Source organism: Chrysochloris asiatica, unplaced genomic scaffold (assembly GCF_000296735.1).
Source record: "Chrysochloris asiatica unplaced genomic scaffold, ChrAsi1.0 scaffold00136, whole genome shotgun sequence".
Taxonomy (NCBI): domain Eukaryota; kingdom Metazoa; phylum Chordata; class Mammalia; order Afrosoricida; family Chrysochloridae; genus Chrysochloris; species Chrysochloris asiatica.
In genome coordinates this window covers 1,975,574-1,993,552 of record NW_006408654.1, presented here as the reverse complement: position 1 = coordinate 1,993,552, position 17,979 = coordinate 1,975,574, and the positions used below count along the sequence as shown (strand labels likewise).

The following is a 17,979-nucleotide window of genomic DNA, read 5'->3' as shown; positions in this document are numbered from 1 at the left end:
GTACTTTAGTCAGATCCACTGGCCCTATTTAGTGTAGCAGATGGAAGTACTCAACAAAGATGATTTTCACATATGCAGCACAGAAACTCTGACAATGTTATCAGAATGCTGTCATTTTTGGAGATATAGAAATAGAGTCAAGAAGCTGGTCATCTAAAACTCCCTTTCATTGTCAACTGTATATTACCAGTTATTGTTAAGTTCCGTCGAGTCGATTCCGACCCATAGTGACCCTGTGTAGGGTTTCCGAGGAGCAGCTGGTGAGCTGGAACCACCGATCTTGCAGTTCAAACGACTTTGCAATCTGACGCATTAGCCAACAGTGCCATACCCAGGACTCAATATTACCAGTAGACCTTTGAATAATGCTAAAATGTGTCTTTCAGGCAATGCCAGGCAGGACAAAAGGTCATGTGTGTTTGGGATGGATGGTTATGCCCAAAAGTAGGGTACTCACACATTTGGAGTTACTTCTTTGACCAGCCACAGAACCAAACTTTTGAGGGAATAGGGACAAGTCAAGATGGTTAGAAATGGCAGATGCCCATAGTGGCAAGGTTCAACTTTTCAGACTTAGCAGGATTCTTGCATGTAGTCACCTCCCTTCAAGTTTTAGACAGGAAGACTGCAACCCAGAAACACAACGTAGTTTGCTCAAGACAAACAAGAACTCTAGGGCACTGTTGTTAAGCTCCGTTAAGTTCATTTCAACTCATAGCTACATCTATGAACAGAATAGAATGGTCTCATAGGATTTACTTGTCTGCAGTTTAAGAGAAGCAGATTGCCAGGTTGTTCCATTCTCCTTCAGAACCACTTGCTAAGTTTGAACTGCTAATCTTTTGGTTAGTAGCCCAGCTCTTGACTGTTTGTGACAGAGCAGACTATAGGCATTAGAAGGAGCCCTGGTGACACAGTTAAGTGCTCATCTATGAACCTTGAGGTTGGCCGTTTGAACTCACCAACCACTTGGTAGGAGAGAGAGATGACAGTCTGCTTCCATAAAAATTACAGCCTTGGAGTCCCTTTGAGGTGATTCTATTCCCTATATGGTTGCTGTAAGTTGTAATTAATTTCCTGGCAATGGCAGCCATTAAAACCTGGCTAAACCTTAAGGAGCTCTGGTAGCGTAGTGGTTACGAATTGGGCTGCGAACCTTAAGGTCAGCGGTTCGAAACTACCAGCTGCTCCGCGGGAGAACGATGAGGCTTTCTACTCCCGTAAAGATTTACACCCTCGGAAACCCTGTACAGGGTCGCTATGGGTCGGAACCGACTCGATGGCACTTAACAACAACAACAACAAACCTTAAGTATGAGGAGGCTTCCAAAAATTTGTGGAAAAAGAATTAAAAGAGGAATTTTTCCACAAACAATTTTTTTTTTTGAGAGGCAAACTAATTTTTAATGTTTTTCCACTGAAAACTGAATAGCAACAACATTGTCAGATATAGTGCCAAAGGTTAAAATATCATTAATAGCAGCAGAACATTGTCAGATACAGTGCCTGAAGACAAGCTACTCAGGTTAGAAAACACTCAAAATGTAACAGGGGAAAAGCTTACCTCCTCGAAGTAGAGTTGATCATAATACGTGAATGGAGCAAATCTTTGTGGACCTTCATTTGCTGATGCGGCACAACTCTAAATGAGGAGAAATAGCTGAAAACATTAATAACCAGAATATGGAATGAACAAAGTTCCCCAAACTTTTTTAAACTCCTTTGTGTAAATCTGTAGTTTTTGGACCTAATAAGGTTTTCAAGGGTTTGTATTTTCCCACTGGAGAAACGAGTGAATAGTTGGTTGTTTCTGCTTTTAGATTCTCAGAGATTTAAAAGAAAGTTAAAAATTCCTCTTTTAGCATCTGAGTCAATAGATGAACTTCTAGCCTATTTGTTGTTGTTAAGTGCTGTCAAGTCGATTCTGGCCCCTAGCAACCCTGGTGAGCTTGAACCACTGACCTTGCAGTTCAAATGACTTTGCAGTCTGATGCATTAGCCCACAGCGCCACACCAGGACTTCTATACTGGATTGTAATTCTACTTTGTGTCATTACTATTGTATTTCAAAGGTTGAAAAGTATTTGAGTCTTTGGAAAAATTCCCTTATATTTTAATTACATTTCCCCACAAATTTTTTGAAGCCCCCTTTTGTTTCTTAAAATGAAACATGTCAAAATTGTTTCTTAAAATAAAATGTCAAAGGATATATTTAAATTTTGAACTTTATATAGTTATGTAGATTATTTTTCCCCTCAGAATACATATGCTTTTGGCTTTTATTACTCTAGATGGCAGTAGTACATAAGGCATTTTGATGGAGAGATAGGAAAATCTCCAGAATGAGGTTCAATTGCTCTAAGATACTAAGAACCTAACTGTTGGCTATTGTCAGAGAATCCATATGATTTCAGTGCAATTTAAATGCCTTTCCCTTTTGAGGAGATTCTGAAATGCAAAGTAACTGCTCAGATCAACTGAGTATTAGAAATATGTTTTCACCTCTAGTTTTAGTTGGGGATTTCAAAATTAAGATTCAAAAAAATAATTACCTGTGTAAACAAATTTTCTAAACTCTCTGGTTGATCAAATTCATCAATTTGATTTTGGTTTCATCTCTTCCGGCTCATTGTACTTCTGACTTGTTCTTTCAATTCAGGTCTTGTTGTTTGTTCTTGTTAGTATGCCATTGAGTTGGTTCCAACTCATAGAGACCCAGTACAGGTTTTCCTAGGAGTGGCTGCTGGGTTTAAAATGAATGTCATCCTTGGGGTAAGCAGTCCAGTGCTTATCTTAGAACGCCACACCAGGGCTAATTCAATTCTATCATCCTTCCAATCTGTCATTCAGGAAATGTTTATTAAGGGCCTACTATGTATTTGGGAGTCCTGGTGTGGCACCGTGGGTTAATGCCCTGGACTGCAGAGTCACTTTGAACTGCATGTCAGTTCACCAGCTGCTCCTCGGAAAACCTAACAGGGTTGCTATGGGTCAGGATTGACTCGACGGCACTTAACAGCAACAACAATGTATTGGACCCTGTGTTAGAAGAAAGATTCATTGTGTTGCTAGAGATAATAACTTGCAGAGCAGTAAGCAGTATCAACTAATAATTCTGGTGTTGAGAAACAAAATAAGCTGACACTGTTATTATTAAATGCCATCAAGTTGGTTCCAACTCATATCGACCCTTGTGTAGGGTTTCCAAGGTGCAGCTGCTGAGTTTGAATTGCCCACCTTGCAATTAGAACATAGCAGTTCATTTTCAGTCGTTCTCAATAAACATAGCCAAATTTTTTGTAGTTTGTTTCACCTCCTTGTGCTTTCTTTTTTTTTTTTTTTTTAACTTGATAAGTCAGGAAAAAAATTATGAGTCTTATAGGCTATTAATAACAAGCAAATATAATAAAAGAATTCCTAATAATATTGTACAGGCAGTGCAGTGTGTTTTGAGGGTTAAGTTAGAAATCTTCAGATTGCTTTTTGGAGAATCCTGTTCTAGAATAGAGTAGACCGACAAAATTTTTGTTTCTTAATCTGTCTGTACCCAAGATCAGCATAACAAGAGAATGATTGGTTGTGTGTTGTAGTGATTATTGAGAACTCTACTCCTTGTATTATATTTTCCAACTCAATTTTATATCCCTTTAGCATATAGTAAACAAAGAAACTACTTCATTTCATTATTTTAAAAGTAGGGTCTTCTGTCTGAGTTCAGTAAATATTTATCATGCCTTTTGTATGGATGTTTCCTAATACTATGTGGGTTAATGCACTGGTCTACAAGGTTGGTTTGAACCACAGGGTCAGTGGTTCAAGCTCACTAGCCACTCCTCAGAAACCTTACACAGGGTCTCTGTGTTGACTAGAAGGCATTAACAACACTAACAATACTGTGTTAGGCTTTGCAGATGGATAATTCAGTAAGGCATGTTCTCTATCCTTAAATATCTTGCACTGAAGTAGGGGCTTTGGGGGTGGAGGTACAAACATACTGAAAATGCCAGGCAGAATTTGATGGGAAGTACAAACACATTGTCTAGCAATCATGTTTTCTCCTGAGGCAAGTTTCTGAATGCTTTATTAGCTGTGGCATTATTTAAAAATTTCCTAAATATTTGTAGGTCAAAACATTCACTCATGCCCAAATTGCCATAATGCCAAACAATAACAGAAGCTAACTGAAGTTCTTAAATATTTAAATAAATAACTAAATATTGATTGGACTTTAAGTAGGACTGGGTTTTATAATTCAGAGGTTATTGCTGAGCTTCTCAAATGCAAATGGGAAGATTGAGATGCATGCTATATATACAGGGGTTGGGAAACTGTTACCCCGTTTCACTTGTTCTAGTTAAGTCATGATCTACTGCCTTTAGATTCTGTAATTTCAAAGAAAGCTTTTTATTCTTGGTTTTTAAAGCATTGCCAATTGCCAGCTTAATCCTTTCAAATTGCTCTCTACTTGCTGAAACCTGCAGTATGATGTCACTTAGATGTCCGCATTACAGTGTGACATCCAAGGTCCTAGAATGCAAGTATAGCTTGTACTTCACATGATGGATAGTAAGTACATTTTAAGCAGCAAGCCTTCCTCCTTGTGTGCATGGTAATGATCAACATTATTTTCTGCCTTTAGCCTTTCTGTAATATCCAGGAACATACTTTTGTTTATTCTTCCCATTACAGATTATAAGCACACCACAGAGACTACCCAGCTCGGGAAGTGTTCTGATTGGGAGTCCGTATACCCCGGCACCAGCAATGGTTACTCAGACACACATAGCAGAAGCTACTGGTTGGGTCCCAGGGTAAGAATGTTGTGACTTTCACTATTACAAAAGAAAAGTTCTGATCTTTGTTTCTTACCATTTTGTCTTCTATTTTTATTTGTCTTAAAGATAAATAGACGCCACCAATTCCTCTCTGATTATGGCAACCTGTGTCAAGAGTAGAACTATAAGGGTTCAGTGGCAAGTTTTTAGAAGTAGACTTCCAGGCTTTTCTTCCGAGGCTCCTCTGAGTGGATTTGAAGCTCTAACTTCTTAGTTAGCAGCTAAGTGTATTGATTTTTTTTTTTTTTTTTTTTTTTGCACCACCAGGGACTTCTGGTTAGTCTAGTTCTTAAAAACGAAATGTCTCTATAAAATCATCTGTTTTATTTTGCATTGCATTTTAGATATGAGTCATCTCTGGAGCATCCATTTGCAACTGACTAACAGTACAATAACTTATAACTGAGTATCCTGACCTTTTTCAATTCTGAAATAGGGCCGTTTGCTATGATTATAACATTTAGCTGCTTTAGAGATGTAAAAACTATTTTTATAGTATCTTAATACACATAAGAAACCTGTTGTTACTATAATCAGAATTTTCCCTATAAATTCTTACTTCCTTAGGCACCACAAAAAGGACTAGTGAAAAAAAGAGGCCAAATATATTAAAACTCTCATTGCTTTCCCTTGATTCTTTTAAACACTGGATAATTAAAGTCAGTTCTTAGATACTTAATTTGTAATTTTTAGTAACATAATATAGCATTTTTCCATCTTTACCTATAAAGTACTCTTACTCAGCCTTTCTTATTGTCTTATAATTTTACTGCTTTATCCTCCCGTAGAAGGGAGGGGAGAAAAAAAAGCATATTCCCCTGGAGATCTGTCATTGACTGAATGTGTGAGTTCTAGCAACAGACAATGAATGTTGGTTAAGTAGGAATGTCCTTGCTAAAGGTTATTAAGTGAATGAATGAAAGAACAAATAAAGTAGTCCTGTCAAAGTGTTTTAGACCAAATACACACACACAAGAGACAGGAGAGTTTGATACATATATGTACTTTTTCACTATCATATACAGTGAAACACAGGATTACCTATAATACCGTGCGTGGTTTTTATTCAGTTGTCATAAAAATTCTCATGTACATATAGCAGATATATTTCAGCACAACCTTGAAAGACTATGATGTGAGAACTAAGCCTATACCAGCAGCGTTGACCCAGAGGTGACCAGAGTGTGGATATTTTTCATCTGGGCTGTGCTTTATATTGGGAGTGGCCAGATTGTCCTGAGCTTTTGTAATCACTCCTGTCAGAGTGAACACAAACTTTCTGTCTTCTGCTTTGTAAATCTGCAGTGTTTTCCTCTCTGAAGATTCATGGAGCTCAGTTCTACCTATGACAGTATTGTGTTGTGAGTTCTTGGCCCCAAGATGGAATTATGTTTTTCCTTTATTTTATATGTCACTTACAATTGTTGGGTTTTGTGTTTGGATGTGTTCAATGTGGAATTAGAGAATTTATAATAAATTATTCATGAAAGAAAGTTGTGTTTATATGTGTTCTTTTATGCTATCTTTTTTCTTTTTAGTGATAGAAAACGGGCTAGAGAATTTATAGACTCTGATTTTTCAGAAAGGTGAGTGTAAGTGTAAGTAAGTATTTTGTTTGGGCGATTCTAGTGTGTGGAGGGAATTTGGTGCCCAGACTATATTCTAGCCTTTCGTGAGCCATCTACATTTCTGTCCTCTGGAGTTTATTGGACAGCACTGGCAGTGAATGAAGCCATCAAGAAGGGGACCTGAATAACTGTTTAAACCTGAAGAAATGGGTGTGTGCTGCAAGTGACTGGTCCTGGAGGTCTAATTTTGCAAAACCTTTCCTTTTTTTTTTTCCTTTAACTGAGGATAAGCTTTGTAAGCCTGTTTTCAAGTTCCTGTATGATCTTGGGAAGTGCCTTCCTCTTGGTAAATCCATGTTTCACGAATACCGCATTTTCAGGCACCCTAGATTGTATGCAGAATTCGGTGTGTGGCTATAGGATAAACACTGGACTGCAAGGTTGATATGAACCATAAGATCAGCAGTTCGATCCACCAGCTGATCCTCGGAAACCCTATATACAGGGTCGCTGTTGAGTAGGAACCAACTCGACGGCACTGAACAACAAGATTGTATGCACACGTCAAAGGATCTAGAAAGTAGTGCTGAGTCCAAAAGGACATATATGTTTTGTGTAGTTTCACTCCTAGAGTTCAGAGTAACTAGTATGCCCCATATAATCCTATCCTCAGAGTCCATCTGTGTTCCACATAATTAAAATCACATTTCGTAACACAATTTCAGAAATGCTAAATTCAGCTTGCCTTCCACTAATGAGAGCACATGTGTCTGTTAACTGCCATCGAGTCTTAGTGATCCTGTATAGACTTTCCAAGGAGTGGCTAGTGGGTTTGAACCACTGACTTTTCAGATAGCAATCCAGTGCTTATCCTACAGCACCATACAAAGACTACAGAACACAGGATCAACAAAAAATTTCAAAGTGGAAAATAATTGGGTCATGAAACAATAAAGTTATGAGATTTTTAAAAATAGAATATCAGTATTGTGATTCTCAATTCTAGATGTTCATCAGAATCACCTTTGGTCTTGTTAACTAAAATACAAATGCCTTCCAAGTCAGAAAATTCAAGGTTAAAAACAATCAACTTAAGGATAATTTATTTTAACATAAATTGTTAAAGAATTTATTCTTTATAAACCACAGTAGGAGCCATATTAATGATGCACTGTGTTAAAATATGATATATCAGAGGCAGTTGAAGTCTTAGATTGTCCCTAGTCTAAATAAAACCTTGCCAGTTCTGCTTTTTAAATTTATTTTTGATTGTACGATTTTATGAGTCTTCTTTTTTTATAAGACTCCTTCCTCTTGTTAGATCATTTGTCAACACAGTAGTTTTCTGCTTTCCATGTTTTCTAACTTGTGGTGTGCTGAGAAACTAGATGGCCAATTATGTTAGAATAGTCTTGAGTGCCGTCCCTGCATGGGATCGAGGCTGACTGTTTCCTCGTGTTGTCACTAGCACTGTGTTAGTCCTTTGATAGACTTCGTTCTTGCTTCTTTGGTCTGAGCTGTGTAATTTGTTTGGGACAGATAAAATCATGCTAATAAACTGATAATGGTGTGGTGGTGGTTATATGCTGTGGAGTCGGTTCTGACTTACAGCAACCCTGTGTAGTGTTTCCGAGGCTATAAATCTTGACGGGAGCAGAAAACATCATCTTTCTCCCGTGAAACAGCTGGTAGTTTTGAAATGCTAACCTTGAGGTTAGCGGCCCTACATGTAACCACTACGATACAAGAGCTCCTTAATAAACGGATGTGACATACAGAAATATATAACAAGCTATTCTTTTTTCTCATTAGAAAGTCTGTTTCTTTTTTAAGCTTTTTATTGTGAATTTAGTGAAGTTGAATAGAGATTTATCAGTTTTACATTTAAGAAATCGTATACTCGATATCTTCTCAGTGACTGCAAGCCCCTCAATGAAACAGCACTTATCCCACTTCCTCCCTATGGTTCCTGTTTGCATTCCATCATTCTTTCTCAACCTTTTTAAATTTTGTGCTTAAGTCACTGCTGCCCTTTTGATCTCACATGGTTGACCATCTATGGTGTGCATACTTCACTGATGTTTTTGTTCCCTCTGTAGACTTCTATCTTTTGCTCGACTGAAAATAGAACCACAGGGGTAGAAAGTTGATTGTTAAAGTCACTGGTGTCTTTTAGAAAGTTGATTGATAAAGTCACTGGTGTCTTTTATGTTTATCCTTGGAAATAGCAGCAGTTCAAGTTCTTTGGGATAAACTTACTAATGTTCAAGGCTTCTGTTAAAATGGAACTCTATGTTCGATAGGATTGGTGGCACCAATTTGCCACCAGAATATGAGAAGTTCATCAGTTAAGTGCCATCTAGTAAGTTCCGACCCATATGACCCTGTACAGGATTTCCAAGGAGCATCTGATGAGTTTGAGCTGCCGGCCTTGCAGTTCAAACTGAATTTGCAGTCTAGTGTGTTAACCTGCAGTGCCACACCAGGTAGTATTGCTGCAAAATCATAGAAACTTCTGTTACAAAATTTGAAGCTATTATTTCTCAACAAGTCCTCCATCTAGGTCTGTAAACTTATGAAGGTGTTGTTTCCATCTCTCTAACCTTCTCCCGCAAATTCTGTACTATTGCATTTGCTTGCACTATGACATACATATTTGGCATCTTTGAGGAACTGAAACCATGTTCCTTCCCAATGTTCTTTGAGTTTGGGAACTAAAAAGTCTGAATGGGACACGATTAGGGTTGTCGGGTGGGTGGGGTAAGATGTTCTAAATAAATTCTCAATCAAACAGCCCTTGTTAACCTCGAAGAAGATGCACTGTCATAACGGGAAAGAATTCCTTGGTGTAACTTTCTTGACCGTTTTCTCTCCAATGCATATTTCAAATTTTTTCATGATTTTCTTTTTATTTAGTCTTAGTAGAAACTAGATAAATTATAAAGGGCACCTTGGTTACTTCAAACACAAAATTGTTATCTGGGTTTTGAATAAATAAGACCTTTTATAGAGATCAGAAAATTTATGTTACTAATTATGCTTTCGCAAGGTTGGTGGCTCAAATTTATCAGCTGCTCTTTGAAAACCCTATACAGGGGTGCTTTGAGTTGGAACTGACTCAGTGGCACTTAACACATTATGCTTTTCTTAGCTAAAGATTAAACGGAATTTTTATTGGCTTTATATATATTTCCAAGAAAGTTTGGACAATTTGGGAAATATATATAAGAAAGATTAAACATTTTAGCAAGGAGTCTATGGAATGGATTGTAAATAACCTAAAATTATTAACATGACTTTTATTAAGCATCCATATTATTAAGCATCCATAATATATAAATACTATGAAGAGCTAAGTGAAGTATGTATTAACTACATTGGCATACATGCATATACTCTGAAATTTTCATGCACTGGTTGGCATAAAAGTGGTAAATACAATAATCTAAACAATGTAGTTTTTTTTTTCTATTAATTTATAATGCCTAGCTAGCCCTGGTGTAGCATTGTAGGATAAGCACTGGACTGTAGGTTTGAACCACAAAGTCAGCAGTTCAGCCCCGCTAGCCACTCCTCAGAAATCCTATACAGGGCCGCTATGAGTCGGAACTGACTCAACAGCATTTAACTGCAACAACCAAGCTGACAATTAAAAGGTCAGAATAACTTTTTTTTTTCTTTCTTGATAGTAAGCATACTTATTTGTTAAAGTGCTGTCCAGTCAGCTCCATCCCATAGTGACCATAGGATTTCCAAGGAGCATCTGATGAACTGGAAGCGACTTTACAGTCCAGCGCACTAAACACAGTGGGACTCAAGCACACTTACAGAGAGGCTTTTTTCTTGTCTGTAATCTTTTTTCCTAAACTTCTTATTGTGAATTGAGTGAAGGTTTACAGAGCAGACAATCCATTTTACATTCAATAAATCCCTATACTCTGCTTCATTACAATGATTGCAATCCTATCCATGATGTACCACCATTAATAGTATTTAACCTCTGTTTCCTTTTACTCTTGTATTCCTCCTGTCTCCCCATAACTTCATCTTTCCTCTGCCAACCTTTCTCTTGTTGTATATCGCCTAGGCCTGTCACCCATGTGAACCCTGTAACCCTTGAATAATTTGTACTCCCCCTTCCCAGTTTTCAATTTTGTAAAAACTCCATAATAAGCCCTCAAGATTGTCCTTTGAGAAAATCTCTCATGATTACTCCTTTGGAATGTTAATAAAGTTTCCATAACCTTCTGAGCTGACCTCTCTGCCTAGAATTTTACTGACCAGCAGAGCCACTGGGCTTCTTTTTTTATTTTTTCGAAGGCACCCTAATGAGACTAAGACAAGTGTATTATTGAGAGAACGTGTTGCAGCCGTCCACTGATGGCAGAGCCATGTTGACACGTTTTATTGGTAACAAACCTGTACATAGATGAACTAGAACCTCAGTAGGAATCTTTATTTGTCCTCCTGTGAGCAGTGCAGGAAACAAGTTACTGTCTCTCTTTCAGGGAATCTAAAGATCACAATGGGGTTAGCAATCCAGAGCTTATCCATACCAGGACTCCTGTGCTTTATATTATTGTGATTTATTTTCTAATATAACTTCTCTGTGATGTGTCCTTTTCCTACTAAACCACAAATACTGTTATTTGTGTCTGTTTTTATTTCTGTTCTAAATGATAAGATTTAGCACAGTGGTGCTTTGTTCTTCCCTTATGCTCATTTATTTAAGCTTCATATCTTTTTTTTCTCTCTTACCGAAATATAGTTAGAACTCAGTATCTTTGATATCCCATGCGAGTAAAGTTTTACTAAAGGTAATACAGAAATGGCTGCAAGCATACATTCATTAACAGAGAACTTTCAGAGGTTCAAGCTGGATTCAGAACAGGATGTGGAATGAGGGATATCATTGCTGATGGCTAATAGATCTTGGCTGAAAGCAAAGAATACCAGAAAGATGTTTACCTGTGCTTTATTGATTACGCGCAAAGGCTTTCGATTTTGTGGATCATGACAAGCTATGGACAACATTGCAAAGTATGAGTATTCCAGAACACAATTGTGTTCATGAAGAATCTGTGCCAGGACCAAGAAGCAGTTTGAACAGAACATGGGAACACTGTATGTTTTAAAATTAAGAAAGGTGTGCAACAAGGTTGTATTCTTTCACCATACTTATTCAACACTGTATGCTGAGCAAATAATCTAAGAAGCTGGGTTATATGAAGAAAAATGATGCATCAAGATTGAAGGAAGACTCATTAACAACCTGCAATATGTAGATGATACCACCTTGCTTGCTGAAAGTGAAGAGGACTTAAAATACTTACTGATGAAGATCAAAGACCACAGCCTTCGGTATGGATTACATCTCAATGTAAAGAAAACAAAAATCCTCACTACTTTACCAATAAACAACATTCTTATCAATGGAGAAAAGATTGAAGTTGTCAAGGACTTCATTCTTCTTGCTTGCATCAACTATCAACACTTACTGAAGCAGCAGTTAAGAAATCAAATGACATATTGCATTAGGCAAATCTGCTCAAGATGATTTAAAGTATTGAAGAACTAAGATGTCAGCTTGTGGACTAAGGTGCACCTGACCCAAGCCATTGTTTTTTCAATAACCTCATATGCATGTGAAAACTGGACATTGAATAAAGAAGACTGTAGAAGACTTGTTGCATTTGAGTTACAGTGTTGGAGAATATTGAAAATGCCATGGGCTTCCAAAAGAACAAACAGATCTGTGTTGGAAGAAGTACAGCCAGAGTGCTCCTTGGAGACCAAGATGGCCAAACTTCGTTTCACATACTTTGAACATACTATCAGGAGGGACCCCTCAAAGGAGAAGGATGTCATGTTTGGTAAGGTGGAGGGTCAGAGAAAAAGAAGACCCCCAGCGAGATGGATTGGCCAAGTGGCAGCATCAGTGGGCTTAAGCATGGCAACAAAAGTGAGGTTGGCCCAGAATCGGGCAGTGTTTCATTCTGCTGTACATAAAGTCACTATGAGTTGGTACCAACTTGATGGCACCTAATAACAAGGTTGGCAGCTCAAACCCACCACCTGCTCCTTGGAAATGCTATAGAGGGTCACTGAGTCAGAACCTACTAGATGGTACTTAATAATAGCTATTGATAATCAGAATCATTATGATTAGTATTTGTATACTGTTGCAGTGATGTTTGTGAAGTCCTTCATTCAAATACATTTTGAATGCCTGCTAAGTGTTTGTATGTTCTAAGTACTAGAGATAGTAATAAACAAAGTTGGTCTTTGCTCTTGAGCAGCTTATTTGTTGGGAAGAATAATATGCACATAATTTGCTATTGTGATAGGTGCTACTATGCAAGACAATGAAAGGATGATACCTAGAGAATATTTGGAAGGGTGTTGTTGATCTCAGAGAATGACTCTCAGGAGGTGGCATTTGAGTTGAGATTAAAGAATGCCAGACAGGTGAATAGTCAGGGCTGGAGTGGGGGAAGCATTCCAGCAGAGTGGATGGCAAATGCACAGCTCCTAAGAGAAGAGTTAACCTTGTGTTCAGAGTAGCATAGTGGACTGGAGAGAATGGTAAAGGTAAAGACTGATAAGAAAGAGATGTTGAAGAGGCAGGCAAGAGTCAGATTGTGAAGGGCTTTGTAGGCTATGACAGGTTTTTGTTCTCAGGAGGGAGTGACATGATCGAATTTATACCGCCTGCTCTGTGGATAATGTAGTCTAAGAAGACAAGAGCATAGCAGGGTGGGTTAATGCATAACCACAAGGTCGGCAGCTCAAACTTACTAGCCACATCTGGGAAACCTTATACAGCACTTCACAAAACAACATTTAGGGGGTAGTGACTTGGCAGAAGATATGAGGGAAAAATAGATACACCTGATTTACTGATAAATTGAACGAACAAAAGGAGGAAATCAAGGGTGGCTTTGAGGGTTTTTGTTGTTGCATGAACAATTGGGTAGTAAGTAATGCTACTCACTACATTTAATTTTTTATTGTGAATGGAGTGAAGGTTTGCTGGGCAGATTATCAGTAAAGTTTTGTTTTTAACATAGAAAGTTTGAAAAACTGTATTGTTCTCCAAGTGGTGATATCATTAGCTTGTAAGTAGTATGAGCCTTAAAGTGGCCACAGGGAGGGAGATAGTAAGGATCTATAGGAATGGGCCTTTTAAAATATATATATATATATATATATATTCTAGCCACATTCTTACAGCTATATGATAAGTGCCATTGAGTCTGTTCCGACTCAGCGACCCTGCATAGGTTTCTGAGTAGTGGCTGGTGAGCTTGAACCACTGACCTTGCATTTCAAACCAACCTTGTAGTCCAGCGCATTAATCTATAGCACCACACCAGGGCTCTATAGCTACACAGATGTTAAAAATAAAAGGAACCATTAGAATTAGTTAAAAGAACACGGTTTTATTGCTTTATGATTTATTAAACAATTTAGAGCGGCATTCTCTTGTAAGAAGAAAAATGCACCCAGGGAGTGGAGATTTGACAGAAGTTTAAACACAAGTTATATATTTTTTGCTTAATGAATACAAGTTTCCATGGTGACAAAGTACTTAATTGAGTTATTAGCATTTACAATTAACGCCTGAAAATTTGTAGCTATGAGGCATCTTGAAATCAAAATGAAAGAAGTACAGTCTTTTTCACAAGGTAATAGGGTTTGTTATTGATTGCTCTAAGACGTTTTGGGTAAAAAACAAATGAGCAAAACTGCAGACAAAATTGGTTTAGGCCAGGTTGCTTTAGGCTTGTTATTTTAGTTATCTAGTGCTGCTGCTATAGGGAGTGCAGTAGCTCCATAGAATAAACACAGGGCTGCAAACTACAAAGTCGGTGGTTTGAGCCCATCAGCTGCTCTGTGGGAGAAAAAGGAAACTTTTTTTTGCTTCTGCGATGACTTAAGTCTCAGAAACCCTATGCAGGGTTATTAAGTTAGAACAAACTTGACAGTACTCAACAACACCAGTGCTGCTATAACCAGAAATACCACAAGTGGATGGCTTAAACAAATTGCTTTTCTCCCAGTTTAGGAAATTAGAAGTCTGAATTCTGGGAACAAACTCTTAGAGAAGGCTTTACCGCTCTTTTGGCTCTAGGGCAAGTCCTTGTCTCTTCAGCTTGTTCCCTATTCCTTGGAGAGTTCCATGTTAAGTGCCTTCGTGCCATCGAGTCCAGTTCCGACTCATAACCAATCCTCGGTAGGGTTTCCAAGGAGCAGCAGGTGAGTTTGAACCGCTGACCTTGCAGTTCAAACCAACCTTGCAGTTCAGTGCATTAACCCAAAGTAAGTGCCACACCAGGACTCAATACGACATCTCTTTTACCCAGTACTTGCTAGTTAATCTCATTTTTATCTCATAAGAGATCGACTCCAGCCATATTCTGTAGTAAATATATAACAAGGACAACCCATTTCCAAATGGAATGGTAACCATAGGTGTAGAAATTAGAATTTGTAGCACATATTTTTTTAGAGGTGATAATTCAATCAATTACACTTATGGGTAAAAGAAAACAAAACCTTTAAATCAAAGTAAAGTATCTATTTAAAATTTTTTTCACATATAGTAAGTGATTTGTTTGACCAGTTTCAAATTTAGATTTCATAAGCAAGATTTTCTTTGCTGATCTAAGCATTCTGGCTGAATCAAATATTTATTTCAGTTAACAATATTTACCTTTGTTCATGACATCTTTAATGGAAATTTTTTAAACTACTTATTAGAGATGCCTTATTTAAATAAAATACTTGTATTAAAACTTAGACCTAGAACACTGTATTACTATTCTAGAATTTTAGGCATATTCTTTCTTTTAAAACATCTTATGTGAATTAAGTGAAGGTTCTTAGAGCATATCATCAGTTTTACCTACAACAAATCATGTACTATGTTTCACAACCTCCTCTATGTAATAAGTTACCCCACTTCTTCCCTGTGGTTCCTATTTCCATTCCGCCCTCTCTCCCATCCCCTATGAACCTTGTCCCCAGGCAATTGTTCCCCTTTTTTTAATCTTGAATAATAGACAGGCATGTAGAACTTAAAAAACAATAACAAAAGTCAACATAAATGCAAGCATATTCATCAAAACTTACACAAGAAAATTCATAGAAGCACGATTCCTAATAGCACATTTCATTATAATACTTGGCTTTGTTCTCGAGCTCCCCTCTGAAATTTTCTATTAAGTTCTTTGACTCGTCATTTCTTTCAGTTGCTTTAGCATCTCTGTATAATTAAAAACATATAGTATGTGCTCTTTTGTGCCTGACTTAACATTAGTTTTCTGGATATCCACTCATTTGTATGAATATATCACTATTTATTCATTCTGAATGTAGAGACCATCTCAAGAACATAGTTGATGCAATAGACTCTAATGACTGAAAACCAAAAGACCTGTGGGATGACATCAAGAACATCATACAGGAAGGGAAGCAAAACATCATTTAAAAGACAGGAAGAAAAGATCAGAAGGAATGTCAGAGATTTTGAAACTTATTCTACAGCATAAAGATGCTAATGCATCTGGGAAAAAAATGAAGTCAAAGAGCTGAACATAAAATTTCATAGAGTAGCTTGAAAGTACTATAATGAAATGTGCAAATATCTGGAGTTAGAAAAACCAAAAAAAGGAAGAACATGCTCAGCATTGCTCAAATGGAAAGAACTGAAGAAAAAATTTATGCCTAGATTTGCAATATTATAGTGTAAGATTCTATGAACAAAATCTTGAGTGATGCAGGAAGCATCAAAATAAAATGGAAGAAATGGACTAAGTGCACTGTATCAAAAAGAAATAGTTGATGTTCAACCATTTCAAGAGGTAACATATGAACAAGAACATAAGGTACTGAAGGAAAGAAGACCAAGTTTTGCTGAAGGTATTGGTGAAAAACAAGGTTCTAGGAATTGAAGAAATACAAATTGGAATCTTTCAACAAAGTAATGTAGCACAGGAGGCACTCACTCATGTATAACAAGAAATTTGGAAGGTAGCTTCCTGGGCAAGTGATTGGAAGAGATCTACATTTATGCCTACTTCAAAGATGACTCAATGAAATGTGGAAGTCCTTGAACAATGTCAGTATCACATGTGGATAACTTTTTGCTGGAATTTCAAATGGCTGCAATGGTACATTTACAGTGAACTGTCAGAAATTGAAGCCAGATTCAGAAGAGGACATGAAACTAGGGTGTCATTACTGATGCCAGATGGATTTTGGCTGAAAGCAGAGGATATCAGATGTTTACCTGTGCTTTATTGACTACGCAAATGCTTTGGATTATATGGATCATTGTGAAGAATGTGTTTCTGAACATTTAATTGTGCTCATAAGGAGTGTGCAAACAGAGCAAGGGAACACTGAATGGTTTAAAATCAGGAATGATGTGCACCAGGGATGTATCCTTTCACCATACAGTCTTTATGTTGAGCACATAATCTAAGAAGCTGGATTATATGAAGAACGTTAACATCAGGTTTGGAGGAAGACCCTTTAACTACCTGCGATATGCAGATGATACAACCTTAACTTGCTAGAGGTGAAAGGGACTTAAAATACTAATGAAAATCAAAGATCACAGCCTTTAATACGGATTGTACCTCAATATAAAGAAAATATAAATTCTCACAACGGGACAAATAACATCATGATAAATGCAGAAAAGATTGAAGTTGTTAAAAGACTCCATGTTGCTTGGATCCACAATCAATACTCATCGAAGCATCAGTCAAGAAATCAAACAACATGTTGCATTTGGCAAATCTGATGCACAAGACCCCTCTTCAAACTGTTGACGAGCAAAGGTACCAGTTTCAGGAAAACATAAGCCACGGTATTTTCAATAGCCTCATTTGCATTGAAAATTGGACAGTGAATAAGGAAGATCTTAGAAGAATTAATGCATTTGAATTATGGTGTTAAAGAAGAATATTAAAAGTACCATGGACTGCCAGAAGAAGAAACAGATCTGAATTAGAAGTACAGCCAGAATGTGCCTTAGAAACCAGGATGGTGAGACTTTGTTTCTCATACTTTAGACATGTTATCAGGCAGGACCAGTCACTGGAGAAGGACATCATGCTTGATAAAGTGGATAGTCAGTGAAAAAAGAGAAAGGACCCCCAAGGAGATGGATGGATTGACACAGTGGCAGCAACAATGGGGAGGATGGCCCAAGACCAGACTGTTGTAGTTCTGTTGTGTATAGGGCTGCTATGAGTCAGAACCAACTCATTGGCACTAACAACAGTTAATGTGGAGCCCTGATGGTGCCGTGAATTAAACATTGGACTGCTAACCAAAAGGTCAGTGCTTTGAACTCACCAGCCATTCTAAGGAAGTCAGATGAGATCCTTTGTTTCTATAAAGATTTAAAGCCTTGGAAAACCCTTTGGGGCAGTTCTAGTCTGTCTCTTAGGGGTCACTTTAAGTTGAAATTGACTTGGTATCAAAATGGGTTTGGTTTTTTAGGGTTTTGTTTAATGACTAGTGACATTTTCATTTGTTGGCTGCTTGACTAGTTCTTGGAG

At 37.5% G+C, this 17,979-nt stretch overlaps 1 protein-coding gene across 3 annotated transcripts in view; it reads left to right on the top strand.

The window, feature by feature from the left end:
* The window catches only part of TFDP2 (transcription factor Dp-2 (E2F dimerization partner 2)), a 189,169-nt gene that overhangs the window by 129,413 nt on the left and 41,777 nt on the right, over positions 1-17,979 (top strand). For 2 of the 3 annotated variants that reach the window (XM_006869851.1, XM_006869853.1), the window contains 2 exons: positions 4,690-4,811; positions 6,374-6,421. In XM_006869851.1, coding sequence (XP_006869913.1) covers positions 4,690-4,811; positions 6,374-6,421 — 170 coding nt within the window. The remainder of the gene's footprint in view (positions 1-4,689; positions 4,812-6,373; positions 6,422-17,979) is intronic. The other variant, XM_006869852.1, reaches the window with a different exon arrangement.